Genomic DNA, 15,982 nt, shown 5'->3' with positions numbered 1-15,982 from the left:
CCGAAACCTCCCTGTCCTCCATATCCACCAGATTGACCATGCCCATGTCCACCGGTACCGAAACCTCCCTGTCCTCCATATCCACCAGCCTGACCATGTCCCTGGCTGCCAGTCTGATATCCACCGGTTTGGTATCCACCGGTTTGATAACCACCGGTTTGATAACCACCGGTTTGATAACCATCCAGTATATGTTCAACTCCACCAGTCTGGAAACCACCCTTCTGTCCCTGTCCGTACCCTCCACTCTGACGTCCAGGTCCGAATCCACCACCTACACCTATTGATCATGAAATTCAACATCAGAATGGAATTTCCGCATTGCTATACTCTCCCTCCAATAAACCCCATTTCATTGAACTCCAACACTTTGCGTTTATTAAAAGATTTATCTAGTTGCTTTAATAATTTTTTTCTTATAAGATCAGATATTGAGTTACGTGACCCGCCATCCACCCCTGGATTTTGTTTACCGAGAGTCTTGGGTCAGTCGACTATGAATATGTATGGAAATCCTGTTAGTCTTTTTCATGCTGCGTCAGGGTGAAAAATAGTTGAGAGTAATGAATGAGAATAATTAGAACGGGAATTTATTCATTTTATCGTGATAGAATTGAGTAAAACATGCATTACTTACTCACAGTTCAATGAAGTATGTACAATTGCTTTCTAAAGTTCTGAAATCATAACTTGCATTCTATGAAAACATGCGGTGAAGGGATAGGGTTCTACCTCAAGCTTTACAGTTGGCATCAAGAACATTAGTGTTGGAATTTTTATAAATATTACACGTCCTTCACCGGCTACACCATCAACATTTTTCCCCCTTAAAAAATTTTCAGTTATCCAGCTCCGCGTCATGACCAATTCGTTTCCTAAATCGTCTACCTATTAGTTGTTCAACAACTCGTTTAATTACCGGTCGTTGACGACGGACAATCTGACGGTGAATCTCTCGAATTGGTTGGCGATGACGAAACATCACCTTACTTTCTTCCGATTGGTTATTAAGCAGACGACGAATTGTTACTTCCTGTTTAGAATTTTCCTGCGAATTCCGCTGGACAGAATGATGAACAACACCCCTACGGCTAACCGGGCGCACCACCTGAACATTTTCCTCCCGTACAACTTTTTTTGGTCGCTGAGTCAGTTTCACCAGTCCTTCCTGTTTTTTTTTCCACCAATCATACCACCAACGAGACTGCCAATCGTCGACGTTTGGATCAATCTTATCTTCATAGTCAGAACTCGATGAAGAATCCTCTTCTGTCTCACTGTCGCTTTCATCTTCATCGGTTTTCTCTTCTTTTGTTTCTTTCGTTTCTTCTTTCTCTCTCTTGTCCTCTTCCACGATTGATTCTCGTATTGATTGCAACAGCTCTATAATATTTTCACCAGTGGACGAGGTCTTTATCGATGGATTTCCTTTAAAGGAATCCTCTTCTGCGTTTTCCGACATCGACTCCCGTATTGAGTGCAACAACTCTAATATTTCCTCGTCCGCATCTTGTGAATCCTCCGGATGATCCGAAAGTTCTTTTAGTATCGATCTTAAAACCTCTAGAATATCCTCGTTTGTATCCTTTGAGGAAGCATCTGATATTGACTCTAACATGTCTAGAAGGTAACCGTTCTGTTCGTATATTCTCAGAAGATCATTGTTGTTTGTATTTGTAATACCTCTCGGATCGATATTGATAGGGTTATTATTGGATGAAGAAGGATTATATCCTAAATCAGAATAGTATCCTCGTTCCCGATTATACTCAAATATAGACTCTTTCGCTAAATCAAGAATCTCTTTGGTGGTCATTTCGTGAATGGGTTTGCCGGTTTGCACCGACTCTAAAATATCGTTCTCAGGAACATTCCATGACCGTGGAGCTAGATACCTTCTCGTCCGTCGTCCTACCCCCGGGTAAGCGCGTAATATCCCCCCAGGTAAAATGATAGGTCCAGCTTGATCAGCCTGGCCTCCTTCAAAGGGTACACCACCGGAAGGACCTTTATGTTAATATTATCCGTGGGTTATAGATAAACAAGCAAGTGGTTATCAGTTAAATAGCTTTATAAATTAATATCAATGTTACCTGAGGCACCAGCGCTGGCACCAGCGTTGGCATTGGCGTTTGCGTTGGCATTTGCACCGGCCCCGGAACCGCTACCGCCACCCAGTATTCCGAATCCACTAATTGACAAAAAATAAAATGTGTTGATTACATTATTTTGAATATGCTACCCCTCATTGATTTGTTCTTGAGATCGAAGATAGAGGAGTCCGATAAAATTACTGTTTATTGATGATAATAATTGATTGAACTCACGGTCCAGCAAATCCAGGGTCAATGACACCACCTGCTCCTCCATATCCACCGCCCAAACTTCCATATCCTCCATCAGCTCCACCGTGGCCTCCACCTACTCCATATCCTCCACCTGCTCCACCGTGTCCTCCACCTACTCCGTATCCACCACCTGCACCGCCGTGTTCACCACCTACTCCACCATGTCCTCCACCCAGTCCTCCGTATCCACCACCCGCTCCACCATGTCCTCCACCCACTCCTCCATATCCACCACCCGCTCCACCACGTCCTCCACCTAGTCCACCCTGTCCATATCCACCCCCATAATCAAAGATAATTCCGTCATTCTTGGCACTTGCACCTGCATCAGCGGTACCAGCCCCTTCAACATGTGTATTGGTCTTGGTGTGGGTCTTCCCATCGTGTCCACCAGAGCTACTCGACGATGACGATGATGAGGAAGAGCTAGGGCTGCCACCAACATGACGACCAACACGAGGACGATCTACCAGATTCGTAGCGATTAGAATTTATCAGAAAATGATAAACATTAAAAAATCCAACAGTTTCATATAGACACCCTGATTTATTTAATATAAAATTATTTAAATAAACTGACAAATGCACTAAAATAAAATAATAAATTGAATCATGCAGGCCCTTGAGAATATGAACTATAAGATTATTCTCAAGAAGTAGGTGAATAATAATTCCAGGGTGAATTTTCTGAATATGTGGGATTTGTTTTTTTATCACTTGGGAGTCCAATCTGATGTTTAAAGATTAAATATTTGAATTACCGGCGTTGGCGGATAGAACCAGAAGGGCCAAAAGAGCGAGGATCACTTGGTAACGCGCCATGATTGACTGTGCTCATCATTACCCCACATCGGTGTTAATATACCGTCTCCTTCCCACCGATTCTCTATGGATCCACACATTCTGTCATCACATCCCCACTCTTCATGGCATGTCAACTCTTCGTCATCCTATACGTCCTTTACTTCCTCATCGTCGGGTTTACTAGGCGGTAATCACTGGAAATCACACAGGACCACTGGGTACACGTGGTCAAGGCCATTCACACTCGAATCTTCGAATTCTCTACCTAATTTTAATTATACGTGTCATTAGATATACGCACCGCGTGTCTTAACGGGAAATAAACATAAATAATATTTAGAAGTTAATTATTTACGCCAATACTAATTAATACCAATATTCATTTAAATAATAAGCTTCATTATTCTCTTGATTTCCATGTTTTTAATGTTTTTTTTTACTCATTGGGCTTGAGGATTAAATATTATATTATTATTATATAGTAATTAATAGTTAATCATTTTTATGCGCGGAAGAAAACGTATGTGAATTCAGAATATTTAATTCTGAATTTTAGAATGTTGAATTTTCAATGTCAATTCAATAATATAAATTTTGGTTATTAATATATTAATTTTAAATAACGCGTAGACTTGATATCTTAGGTGTATTTTATCAATCATAAAGTTTATTCAAGTACATAAGTTGTTCATGAGGAAATAAAAAAGTTGTAGGCAATTCGAGTTATATTGAAATTTTATTTTACTGAAATAATCACCACGTGAAATATATTCTAAAAAACAGGGCAGGGTTTAAAGTAGATTATTTTTAAAATTATATGAAAGTTCAAAGTGTTGGATTATCCCAGGGGAAATTCTTATTGACGTCCTACTTTAATACCCACACGGATTTTCCGAAATATCCAGAATTATGTAATTCGTAAATATCCATCGATTTATTACGAGTGATTCATGTGGACTCTGCGAAAAAATTTGAAAGCAAATATCATCGGACTTGAACTATCTCAGGGGTTACAAAGTGGAAGTATGATAACCTTTTAGAATTTCCTATATCTACCGTCGGAGTTTCGAAATAAAAAATGGCATTGCCATCGAAATTGGGTCAAATTGGGAGATTACGAATTTTCGAGAATTACGGAGAATTCATGGAATACTCAATCATCCGCGGATAATAGAAACGAATATAAAATTTATAAAGACGTTTGTTGACGAGTTGTTATTACCAGATGATTATCTCATCCCATTGATAGCAACTGAAGGATAATTACACGAAATCACAACTATTCAAGAAATTGTTGAATATTTGTTGAATTTTTGTTGAATATTTCTTGAAGATTTGAGTAATAATGATGTCGCACACTTTTCGTGAATGAAATTACAAATTTAAGCCAGCAGTTGGGATTTTGGCATTGAATTTAAGAATCCTTCTGTACAAGTTTTTGTAATAAAAGTGCAGTTTATTGCATTCCGTCGAAACTATTACGACGCATTTTGTTCAGACCACCAGTGATTGTACTTCCATGTTTCGCTATAAAAACAGCTGCTTTAGACGTGAAAAAAACTCAACTCGTGGCAAATATTTATACATTCTCAACAGATTTGCTGTCCTGGCACGGAATATCAAAAAATAAAAATAAAAAACTCATGTCTCGCCTATTTACTTGTCCACGTTAACGTATACATCGCATTTCTAGGAGATTACTTATCATTACGCGTAAAAAAACTAGTGAGCTTGAAAACTCGGATCCCCGTGCTGCCTTCTGATATTTACAGAGATTAAAAAATTTAATTATTTGCATTTTCCCCAGAAAAAACCGCCAGTCTGAGGGTTTTTAAAGTTTTCTTCAGATTCGTTCGGAATATTTGTTATTTTTTGTTTTAAAATACTAATAAAAACGGAGGGATTTCCACTGGAATTCCCTAGCTGACGGTAGGATTTTCCCTTGGCAATGATTTCTCGTAGACGATCTTACGATACGACTCGTTACTCATATCGTTTAATATTTAACAATTACGAAGAAGTTGGAGTATAGTCACTCGCGAAGGTTCCGCTTTTTCATGAACATGATTAAATTGTTAACATGAATGGACAAAACGTGCAATCTGGAGCTTGTCCGTATGACTCAACAAGCCTTCGTTTTTTCTCCATCGCGCTAATTATTGACAGCCATTCTCCTCGTTTCATTGAACGAAAAATAGTATTACATTATCATGCGAACCTGGCATTTCTTCATTCGAAAATCCCGTCGAACTCGGCGTGCAGTCCCGGGGATTCCCCGCTTACCAAACTGGTTTTTCAAACTTTCAAGATCAACTCTTTAACCCTGGAATTAGTGTCGGGTTTTTTTCAGATTCTTGGATTCGAGGTATTATTCGCGCATTAATATCACCCGTTATCACTACTTAAAGATCATAATTAATGTGTATATGATGGGAGTTGTTAAGGAAAAAAAACTATAAACTTGTCATTGAGCATATTATTAGACTCATCGGGTAATTTTTATTCAGCCCACTATTGCTTTTTTCTTCTACTCATTGTTCGTAATTAAAGCTGCTCCATTCGCCTGAAGGAAGAAGGTGAGATCATTGTTGTTGATTGGAACCTTGCCTCAACCCCGTTAGTCCGTCAAAGTCTAAGTAATTTTTCAAAAGCAAATTCCCACAGACTTGGCAGTGATATATCAATCCGGCTACATTAGGAAAGAGGAATAAAATGGATGCCATTGCCAGAAAAATTTATCGTCACTATTTGAGTGTTTCGTAACTCGACGAATAGATAGATTCGCTTGCCATTTTTTTGTTTAGCTGGCCTATTACAATTTTTTAATTAATTTTCAAGGTAATTATTGATAGTCCATTTTTATGAACAGCGATTTTTGCCGATTTTTTTCATCCTCACAACTTTATAATTCCCCGCTAAAATTGGAAACCTCAATTGTGTAAAAATAACTCCACGAACACGTCGACAGCTTAAAAACCAGATAACGTACCTGTCACAACATTTCCTAAGATGAACAATGAAGTTTCGATGTTGTGCTCCCATTTCCTGTTTATTCCTTTTGTCGATTTAAATTTGTTGGAAGTCTCTTATTAACTTCTCGGTATTGTTCAGTTCATTGACTGAACGGGAAGATTATTGATGTTTACGATTAATGTGTAAATAAGGAAGTGCTAATAAATATTTATCGATTATAATTTTTTAAAACTACTTCATTATGCACCTTCATTTTCTAAATTGTCCTGCAAGGTTAGAACTTACATAAGAATTATCAATTAGTATTCAGAACATTCCACCTTAATTTTCGGCCTCTCCATGCATTCGGAATGAACGTAAAATATACTCAGAATGATATTTTATAGAAAAAGGATAATTTCATTTATTATTCGTTGACTAATTGCTCTTTTCATTTCCTTCGCGAGGACATGCGAATGCTCATTCACTTGTTAGGGCTGTAAAATTAACTAAGTTATTGCTTATTCATTATGTAATGTTTATAATTGATCATCTTTTACTCAACTCGTCATATGAATTCATCCGCAGTCTTGTCGGTCTTGAATACTTGATATTGTATTTGACAAACAAAACTTCAATTTATTCATATAACATTCAATACCTTCGGTAATTTAATAATGAAAATGTATGAGCTTTTAGAAAAAAATTCTTCTCGTCAATAACAGAACTTCATCTGGAATGTCAAGCCAATCGAAGTTCTTTCCCTGATGTTCTCCGCCATTTTGTCGGCCGCCTCGCTAAAGCACTAATTCTTCATATTAATTAAAAAAATATTTTTAACATTAAAGAAATCAATACATATTATTTATTCTGTAATAGATACCATTTATTCTTTTTTTTTAATATAAATTCGTGTTGTAAACATTGCAAAACTCTTGCGACTATGTAAATATCCATTATAAAAGAAAAACTTTCATCGATGAAATTTTTCCTGTCATTCATTACATTAATGTCCTTAACTATTCGTTGACTGAATGCTCTTCCCTCTTGTCTTCTTTTTGCTGTAAATACATGTGAATATATATTTCTTATGCGTATTGATATAGAATGCAATATTTTATTGCCCATTTATTATATCTCTATGATTCATGATTCTCATCTGAAGTCTTTATGTAATTCCATTTGCAGTCTTGCAGGTTTTGAATATATGACATTGTACTTAAAAAACATCGCAATTCCAGTTATATAATAATCAATACCCTCCGGAAAATAGTAATAATAAAAAATGTATAAAAATTCCAAAACAATTTTCTCTTCGTTTGTATTCCTTATAAATATTACTAACACTCGAAAATATGGTAAAATTCACAACAAAATTATTGTCTTTCCGTGAAGACACAACCCATATAAAAACTCATATCGATGAATATCAAAAGATCGAAAAAAATGTTTCAAATAATAAATCGAAATGTTCTAATAATCCACATAACAATTTTTCTCCTAATTTGATTATAGTCAGATTTATAAATATATACAAGACTATGATTCCAATAGTTTCACAGTTGACCCTGCAATGCGTCATCCGGGATGGAGTTTATCAGACTTAAATACGAAATTATCATATTGTATAAAAAATTTTCTAGTAACAAATTTCATCAACATCTCTATTTCTCTTCTCCTCATCCATCCCTTCAATGTTCTTAATTAATTAAAGGCAGCAAAAGTTTGATTAGTTTAATTACAAAAATTTTCATCGAATTTCGAGATTTTATTAATGAAAAGTTGATTTTTAAATAAAATATCTACAAATTCCGTTTCTTCTGTTACGTTTCGAATAAACATACAGTAGACTCTAGTTATAGCCACGTACATGGAGCTGTAGAGGAAGCGAATTACTACGTAAACTGAGAGAAATTTATCTTTCGGGTTTATTTCGCCTAGAATTCGATTCCTCACCGGACGAAACGATGGATTGGTCACATCTTGTAGCCCGGAGGTATGATTGGAAAAACTGAAAGATACGCGAAAACAGAAATGCAGGACAGGTGCGACTGTAACAGGATTCTACTGTAGTCTGAAAACTTGGTTCTAATAACAATAATTTCAATTCCAAATGTTTCCTAATAAAAAAAAATTATTACAGTGGACCGTTAACGACCGGTAGTAGTGATAAATCACTAAATCTCAACTACCAAATAGAAATGGTTTTAATAAAAAAAAAATGAAATACTTCTCAATCAATGAGAGACTGCTAGGTCGACACTGGTTAACCTCATGCATAATGTGTGCAAGCGATGTATTAATAATTCTCTTTTCGATTAAAATTAACAGGAATGTGACTCTGCTGCGTGGCACTTCTTATAACTTCCATCCACCTGTTTCAATAAAAACGAAATATTAATAGAAAAAAATATCTCAGCGTTGAAATACATGAACTATTGCAATCTATATTTACCTGCCGAATGTAAAGTCACTCTCGGCCCTGAAGAAATAGACATGATTCTTGAATTGTAATTTGAAAACAAAGTCCTTGTTGATGCTATCTTTTTCAGACGGCGTTGACACAGCATAACCGAGTAGTGGTAGACTGGCAAGTGGAAAATCATCCTGATGAGATTTGTAGAAGAACAGGCAAAAATTCGTAAAGACGACCCACAGCTTTTGCCAGCCATTGCTATTCTTGAATTTACGCAATAGAAAACCACTCAGTTGATTCTGTAATTGAAATTTTTAATGAGAGAAATATTGCATAACAGAACTGTTTATACGAATGATTAACAATGAGTGATAATTGCTCACTTGGAATGCTCGCAGTTGATCACTGTAGCTGATGCTTGTATTTCTGTGCCAGCATACATGAACAGTTGTGTTACTTCTCTGGGAATCTTTCGCACCACCACAGCTGCCACGGTCTAGGTCAATTCCACCACCACCAAGCTCATCGACAGAACCTAAAACTGATTGTAGGATTATTCATTTTATGCTGAATATCAGAGTCTATAAATCATACAAAATACAAGCAAGAGGTTTAATATTCAACTAGACTTACTGCACGATTTCGTTGTCAAATACGGCATCTTCCCCTCGTTCTCCATTTGAAGAATAGCCATATTCAGATCCTCCAACCATCGCGCCTTTTCCTCCTCGCTGCTTGCAGCCACTGTCAAAGATCTGTGATAAGACAACATTAATCATGTAAAATAGCTATAATAAAAGTTGCATCAATCGTCCGCAATTGGCCTGTAGTAATCATGATTGCCATGATATCATGGGAGAACTTACTGGTTCCCTTGGCCATGGATGACAAAGACAAAGTCCGTTCCCGTCTTGTTATCACCGTCCTGTATCGTCACTCCCTTGAGAGGGAGTTGGCCGTGGACACGGAAACACTGAGTTGGTTGTTGAGTTCGGAATGTATAGAGTAAAATATCCGAGAACTGTTGACAATATCAAATATAAAATATCAGTTATTGATAGTTCGACTGAATTTTAGTTGATTTTTTTGGGTTGAGTGAGCAGATTATCTTACCAGGAAAAACATTCTTTGTTGAAATCCCTTGTGACTGTATTTCTGTAAACATCCTTGTCGGATAAATCTTCGTCCCTCTTGCACCAAATTATCGAAGCCACTGATATCTCTCTGTAGTTCACAGAGTTGGACGAGATTCTCCTAGAATTATCAAAATGAAGAAATTATAAAATGCAAATTATATAAATGAATCTCATGAAAATTATTGTAATAACGAAGTGATTACCGCTTGATTCAAGACAGTAAGACCTTCAAGAAGTGTTTCTCCAAGTCTATCCCTCGCTGCTAAACAGTCCTCGAAATCCGTGTGGTCCTTTGGATAATGATCCAATAGTCCTTCAAGCAAATTAAAATGAATGATGTGAATGATGAATGGTTTTTTATAAGTACTGGAAGAAATAATTTTTTATCATTAGATAAATGCACTTACTATCAATAATACTGTTATAATGCAACAATCGTTGAAGTGGTTTCAGGAGGAATGACGTCAATGGTAAATAGCAGTACTTCTGTGACTCAAAATCACGACACAATTGATCGAATCTGCGTGATGTACGCATTGAGTACTCCATCTTCTCGAGTACCGGTATTAAATTCTCCAAGTATTGATCGTAAAGTGGTAGAACGTTGAGAAGTGTATTGTAGAGAAAATCACCGATATTGTGACGTGCATTACTCTCCCACCGTGCCAAACGTGTCTCCATCTCTTGAAGGCATGGCCCATGAGCATCAGCAAGTAATTCTATCAGTCCAACTGCTGGCTCACTCTCCAGATCAGATTCCCGTGATACTTCCTCACGAAACCACTGGAATTAATGACATTATAGCTTTTGGCAACGACCAATTCCATCCAATTAAGTGATTATTTTATCATATTCTACCGTCACTTGGCATTCTTTTTATTCTGCAAATTAATACTTACAACATTTATAACATCCAAATCCTTCTTGTAGGTTCTCTCCGTCATGAGAAGCTCTTTGGCAATGTAATAAGCTTTATCAGTTGGCCATCGCTGTGGAGAAAAAAATGTGATAGGAATTAAGAAGTAGAGAATGAGAAAAGTCGTCTCTGAGTTACGATAAAAAGGGAAAACGAGAAAATATTACTTTGGTTTTTCTTATCTCGGAGTCCTCCACCTCTCCATTTTTCAGATGTTTTTCTGGACTCAAATCCGGCGTGTTTATCACGTTGACGTTGACGTTTATCTCTCCAATTCCATTCTGCCCCTTCTCCGACTTTCCGTTGACATAGAACAAATTGTTATTCTCGGCTTTCGACGTATTTTCGTGATTCTTGTCGACTTCATCACCATCTGCAATAAAAATTCTGTTAAAATTTATGAGGTTTGACCGGTGAAACGTTTTTTTATGTAATAAAATAAAATGGAAATCATGGGATAAGCTAGGAATACGCATGCGACATTGCAGTGATTGTTTTTACAATTTTCAAATGATAATATATCACAGGGAAAGGTCAGTTGTCGGTAGACGTAAATGAAGCTTCATGCCCTTTCATAAATTTCATAATTTGTGCTGAAAATTAAATTTAATGATGCAAAAAATATATTCTCAAGTGCAAACCAAAGTATCGGCCGCAAATAACGAGGAAAATAATAAACAATTAGAAATAGTGACTGTCTCTCTGCTAAAATAAATTGTGATACATCGATCAACAAAAAAATATAGAGGCTCAATTTGTTCATGAGATAATTTTCATCAACTGGGAATTACTCACACTTGGCATTGTCCAGCCGACCAACAATTCCAGGAGTGCGATTCAAAAAAGATAGAGAGGGATAGGAGTGAACCCTTGACGGTTCAACACCCCCAAAACAATGACAATAAACAACAGAATAAACAAAAAGGAAAATATATCGACTTTTTTCATCGAAAAAATCGTCGTATTGAAGAAAATTCAAACCAAACGAAAATCAATGGAAATACTAAAAAAGAAGAACCCATTGAAATTACTGACGCCTGTAAATGACTTTGTATATAATTTATTAATGTCATAATTATGTATCAATAATCAATGTACAATAAATTTCCTACGATTTCATTTTTTTTTTCTGTTTTCCCCTCATATTTTCCTCATTTTTGGTAATTTCCCTTTCACTTTAAAATTAGAGTTCTCGTGACCTCGCGCTGAACCTTTGACACAAGGATGAGAGTCCTCTCTGATATTTATATTATGTATATCGAGATAACGGGTAGATTCTTTAACAAGCATCGGCATTCGATCGTTGAAAAAATCGACGCGGTTATTATAATAAATTATAAATGATTTCAGTTATTCTTGCGTCATTGGAAGGAGGAAGGCCCTTTTCAATTTCCATAATTTCATAATGTTGTTAACACCAAATTCCCATGAATTCTCGATTATTCGTGAATTCCGAATTTGTTCTCTTTTTTTCTGTCAAAATTTTGTATTGTGACTCTTCTATTATTGAGAGCAACGATTTCCGTTCATTAGTGTTATTTTTTGTCTTGACAAATGAGATCATATTCGGATGAATAATTGATTAATTGATAATTTTAGAATCGTTAATTGGTGCTCCTCTCCTTCACGAATTCCTTAACAAATAAAATTCGATATATTCAATGCTTCCCTCAATTCTTCTTGTTTCTCATATCCTCCCGTAATTTACGTTTATCGAGAGAACTCGGTATTATTTTCCCATTTTTTTTATTAATGATGATAACAACAATAATGACGATAGTGATTATTAAATGTCAACGGTGCAACATGAATAATTCGGGGAATTCGAATTTTCTATTCTTCGAATGAACAGCATAGGTTACCACCGTTTTCTGTTCATGAACTCTTAAAAATCAATTTTTATGTATAAATATTGAAAAATTAAAAAAGGGGCTTTTAATATGAATTAGTTCTTGAAAATATTGAAAAGGGTTCATTAATCAATTAACTAAGATCATGCAGGGTTGTGTAACAATACCTCAACGAATGAATTTTTTAGTGTAAATAATTGAGGTGGTGGGGGTGGGTGGGGTGGAGCACAACTAGAAGACTCAGGTTTTACTGATGAATTCCAAGGGGTCACCACCAGGAATTAATTATATTAATTAATTTGCCCAGACATTCCTAGAGTACTTGCGGTTGCAACAGTCGACAGGTGATGATTACTCAAGATAACAGTACACTGTTAAAAAATTTCTTGAAATTTCAGTGATTTAAATTTTTAATTATATGAGTTTAACTTCAATTTCCATGAAAATTTGAAAATTCAGGAAAATTATTACTTGAATTTCCCACAATATCGCGTATGTCACAAAAAATTACCAGAATTGCGTTAAAAATTAACCGATTTGTTAATGCAGAATTCAACAGAAATGACACGTCACATTGTCGTTGTTAAAAATTTCAAGTGTAATTTTCCAACACTGAAAGAAAAAATGACTCAATTAATTATTAATCGAATCATTTAATTACGGATGTTATGGATTCGTTTTTCCAGCGAATCTATTGCTATTCCATTGATGATTTATAACTGAAGTTAGTTAGAGAATGAGGGATTTCAAGAGAAGTCTCCAAAGTACAAACTTTCGTAGAAACCTCTTCATTTACAAGACACCCTGTTACGGCACAAATAGAAAACAGTATTTCAACTTCGCTTTACTTGGCTTGAACACGATTTTGCCAGGAGGAACTTGAGATAGTATGCAGTACCAGGTAGATGAGGCATTCTCTAACAAATGTAATTATAATCCGTGCCTGCGGCTCGGAGTATAAATTAACATGCATCAGAAAAACTTCTTCTCTCTCTAATAACACCATTTCTCATATGAATATGGAACATTTTATTACACTAGTAGAATGGAGACTTACTTTTATCCTCATCACGAAGAAACTTCCGACTCGTGGAAGGAAACTTCCAAGATAATTTGAATAGTCCATTAGCAAACGCGCAATGTGGTTTACTACCTTCCATTATTTCGTAAAAAGAATCATAGCTGAATTAAACAGAAAGCTAAACTATTCTACTTCTCGTTTTCACTGGAATTTTAGATTAAAAATGAGTAACGTCATAGTCAAGATGCAAGTACACCAGGTTCGCATCTTCCAGATGCATTTTCAGCCTGATTTTCTCATCCATAACATCCTTAATTTAACCCTCAGTTTCACCACTATCTATTTATATTTCCCCTTCGGTTGCCGTTAGAACCATTCCCTCATGCACCAGAGCATCATGACGAATAAAGTCGATTCTATATTTACGCTAAGGCTGAATTTTGTTTGCAATTACGGAATTTATCATTTGTACAATACAACGATCGGCGAGTTTATGAAAATATTGACACGATCTCATACGAGATAATATTGGCATATTCCGATTTATAAAAAAAGTGGCAGTGGGGTAATCATGATTCAAGGGTTCGCTACGTAATGGTTCATAGGTGAGTATAACAATCAATAATTCAATCAATTGATTTTTAGATGCGGGGAAGCTCAGTACCACACAACACAGAAGAGAAAAATATTCAAAAGTGTGTCATATTATTTTTTTAATGAATGGATAACAACTAGATGTGTGGTCAATGGAGGTGAATTATAGAGGCTGTTAAACTAGATGATTCGATGATTCAAGAGAACATTAAAGAGTAATCGTAACACGCACAATTCGATCAGTAAAATGATCTTTAAAATGGGACTATGCTACTGCAACTAGACAAGCATTAATGAAAAGTACTATTTTCTGATCATCGATAGTTGAGGCTATCGATTATATTGGCACTCGTATCGTTTGACAGTTGGCGTGAATTTTTCAATATTGACAACTATATTTTCAACGGTAAAAACTCTTGAACATATACAATATTTACAGATTATCCGGGATTATTATAAAGAGTATAAAGAATACAAAATTTTATCTGATACAACGAAGGAACGAGCAAGCCAATCACAACGCTCTTCCAAAATATCTTATTAATTGTGGTAATAAAAATGTGAGAAATCTAGGGTGATCTAGACACAAAAAAACAGGTGTCGAAAAAAAAAGAATAAACAAATGGAGATGGAACGTAAGATGGTGAGACACCAAATAATTATCAATACGACGTTAAATTACTAGTCGTTAGTACACCGAGAGAAAAAAAGAAATGATTAGAAATGAGTATCACTTTCAATCTTGGCACAATCTTCCCCTTGATCGAATGCCAAAGGCAATGCCAAAAATTATGTTAATCGAAAAACGAAGGGATTATTGCAACAACAATCAATTGTAATAACAAAACTGTTTGAATTAGCCTCGATTGTTGAAATAGACTGTGTGCCAATGAATTGAATCCCATCAATGAATTTTCTCTCAGTGCAGCGGTGAGATTCGAAGAAAATGAATAAACTGTGAGTGTGATCATTGTAAAACGTGATTAATGCAGAACTAAGCGAAATTACGACTAGATAAACTAGATCTGGAGGCCTCCGTACGGTATCTCCGATAAAAGCGAGTATAGAAGATGATTATTTCTTCCTTCGTGTCGTGGTACGTGGTACTCAGCTTAGCACTACTTTACTCTTTGATTATGAGTTTTAAAATTTTGCATTTTATTCATTAAGTATGTTAATGGAGTTGGCAAATTTGCTGGTTCATTAATGATTTCTTTTAAGAGGTACCCCAGACTCTGTTGACTCATTCTATCCAGGCTGGTAAAAACCGATTAGTCAGTGTGCGTGGCGTTGCATGAACCATTATGTTTCGTACCGGATTAACTCGGTAAGGCATGTGCCAAGCCGGTGAATTCACGTACCCATTAGCGTAGTTCCAACGGTTGTAATCACCACCTGTCAAAAGTTCACGCCAGTATTCATAAGAATGACCACGACTAAACTCATTCGCCGCGCACATTTATCTCTTCATTTATCACGGAAAAATCAAATAGGTAATCATTGAAAATTATAACAACAACATTGGAACAACAGAATTGGAGTTGAATCGTTAAGTTATAATGATACCTTGTTCCCTAATTTTAATTACGAATTCATTCAATATCCTAATGTTTCTGCATATATATAATATAATAAATATTTTTTTCCGGTGTTTTTGTATATTATATATATACGTATTTTGAGGGAGGTGTTCTTATTAGTTAATATACCGTTTAATTGTATTGAATACAGTATTTCAGTCATTTTCTAATTACGGGAACAGCCGAATTTTTTATCCTTCATTTTTTTTAAGTTTTACGTTGAAAGTTTTTTTAATCAATTCTCGCGAGCTTTCACGATGCCATTCGCCTCGGAATTTTAGTTGAGTTTGAGTGAATGAGGTGCAAATACTTCAAGTTGAATAATTCTTTGAAGGAAGACAATTTTGAAATTCGGATCAGTACGG

General features: G+C 35.8%; 2 protein-coding genes across 4 annotated transcripts in view; both read right to left on the bottom strand.

Annotated features, from left to right (window-relative positions):
• The window catches only part of LOC105262788 (glycine-rich cell wall structural protein), a 4,437-nt gene extending 1,223 nt beyond the window's left edge, over positions 1 to 3,214 (bottom strand). For 2 of the 3 annotated variants that reach the window (XM_011298567.1, XM_011298569.1), the window contains exons 1-4: positions 3,110 to 3,214; positions 2,328 to 2,814; positions 2,094 to 2,191; positions 8 to 280 (exon numbers count right to left, since the gene is read on the bottom strand). In XM_011298567.1, the coding sequence (XP_011296869.1) occupies positions 8 to 280; positions 2,094 to 2,191; positions 2,328 to 2,814; positions 3,110 to 3,170 (919 nt within the window). In that variant the 5' untranslated portion in view covers positions 3,171 to 3,214. The remainder of the gene's footprint in view (positions 1 to 7; positions 281 to 2,093; positions 2,192 to 2,327; positions 2,815 to 3,109) is intronic. The other variant, XM_011298568.1, reaches the window with a different exon arrangement.
• A 5,189-nt stretch (positions 3,215 to 8,403) lies between these two features.
• On the bottom strand, positions 8,404 to 15,402 carry LOC105262936 (FERM, RhoGEF and pleckstrin domain-containing protein 1-like). The gene is made up of 11 exons (XM_011298843.1): positions 15,399 to 15,402; positions 10,740 to 10,945; positions 10,556 to 10,645; positions 10,064 to 10,439; positions 9,860 to 9,969; positions 9,634 to 9,774; positions 9,387 to 9,541; positions 9,154 to 9,275; positions 8,904 to 9,055; positions 8,560 to 8,819; positions 8,404 to 8,479 (listed from the first exon to the last, which is right to left on the bottom strand). The coding sequence occupies exons 1-11, from the start codon at positions 15,400 to 15,402 to the stop codon at positions 8,404 to 8,406; spliced, it is 1,692 nt and encodes a 563-aa protein (XP_011297145.1).
• Positions 15,403 to 15,982: the final 580 nt, after the last annotated feature.

This window comes from Fopius arisanus, unplaced genomic scaffold (assembly GCF_000806365.1).
Source record: "Fopius arisanus strain USDA-PBARC FA_bdor unplaced genomic scaffold, ASM80636v1 scaffold00011, whole genome shotgun sequence".
NCBI classification, from domain to species: Eukaryota; Metazoa; Arthropoda; class Insecta; order Hymenoptera; family Braconidae; genus Fopius; species Fopius arisanus.
Note: the sequence above shows the minus strand (reverse complement) of the source record. Positions and strands in the feature narration are given on the sequence as shown.

Excerpts from the sequence above, each read along its gene's own strand:
- LOC105262936 (XM_011298843.1), bottom strand. Across the intron at positions 9,970-10,063 it reads TTATAACAGTATTATTGATA|GACTATTGGATCATTATCCA; the intron begins GTAAGTGCATTT and ends ATTTGCTTGAAG. Across the intron at positions 9,056-9,153 it reads TTTGACAACGAAATCGTGCA|GTTCTGTCGATGAGCTTGGT; the intron begins GTAAGTCTAGTT and ends AATCAGTTTTAG.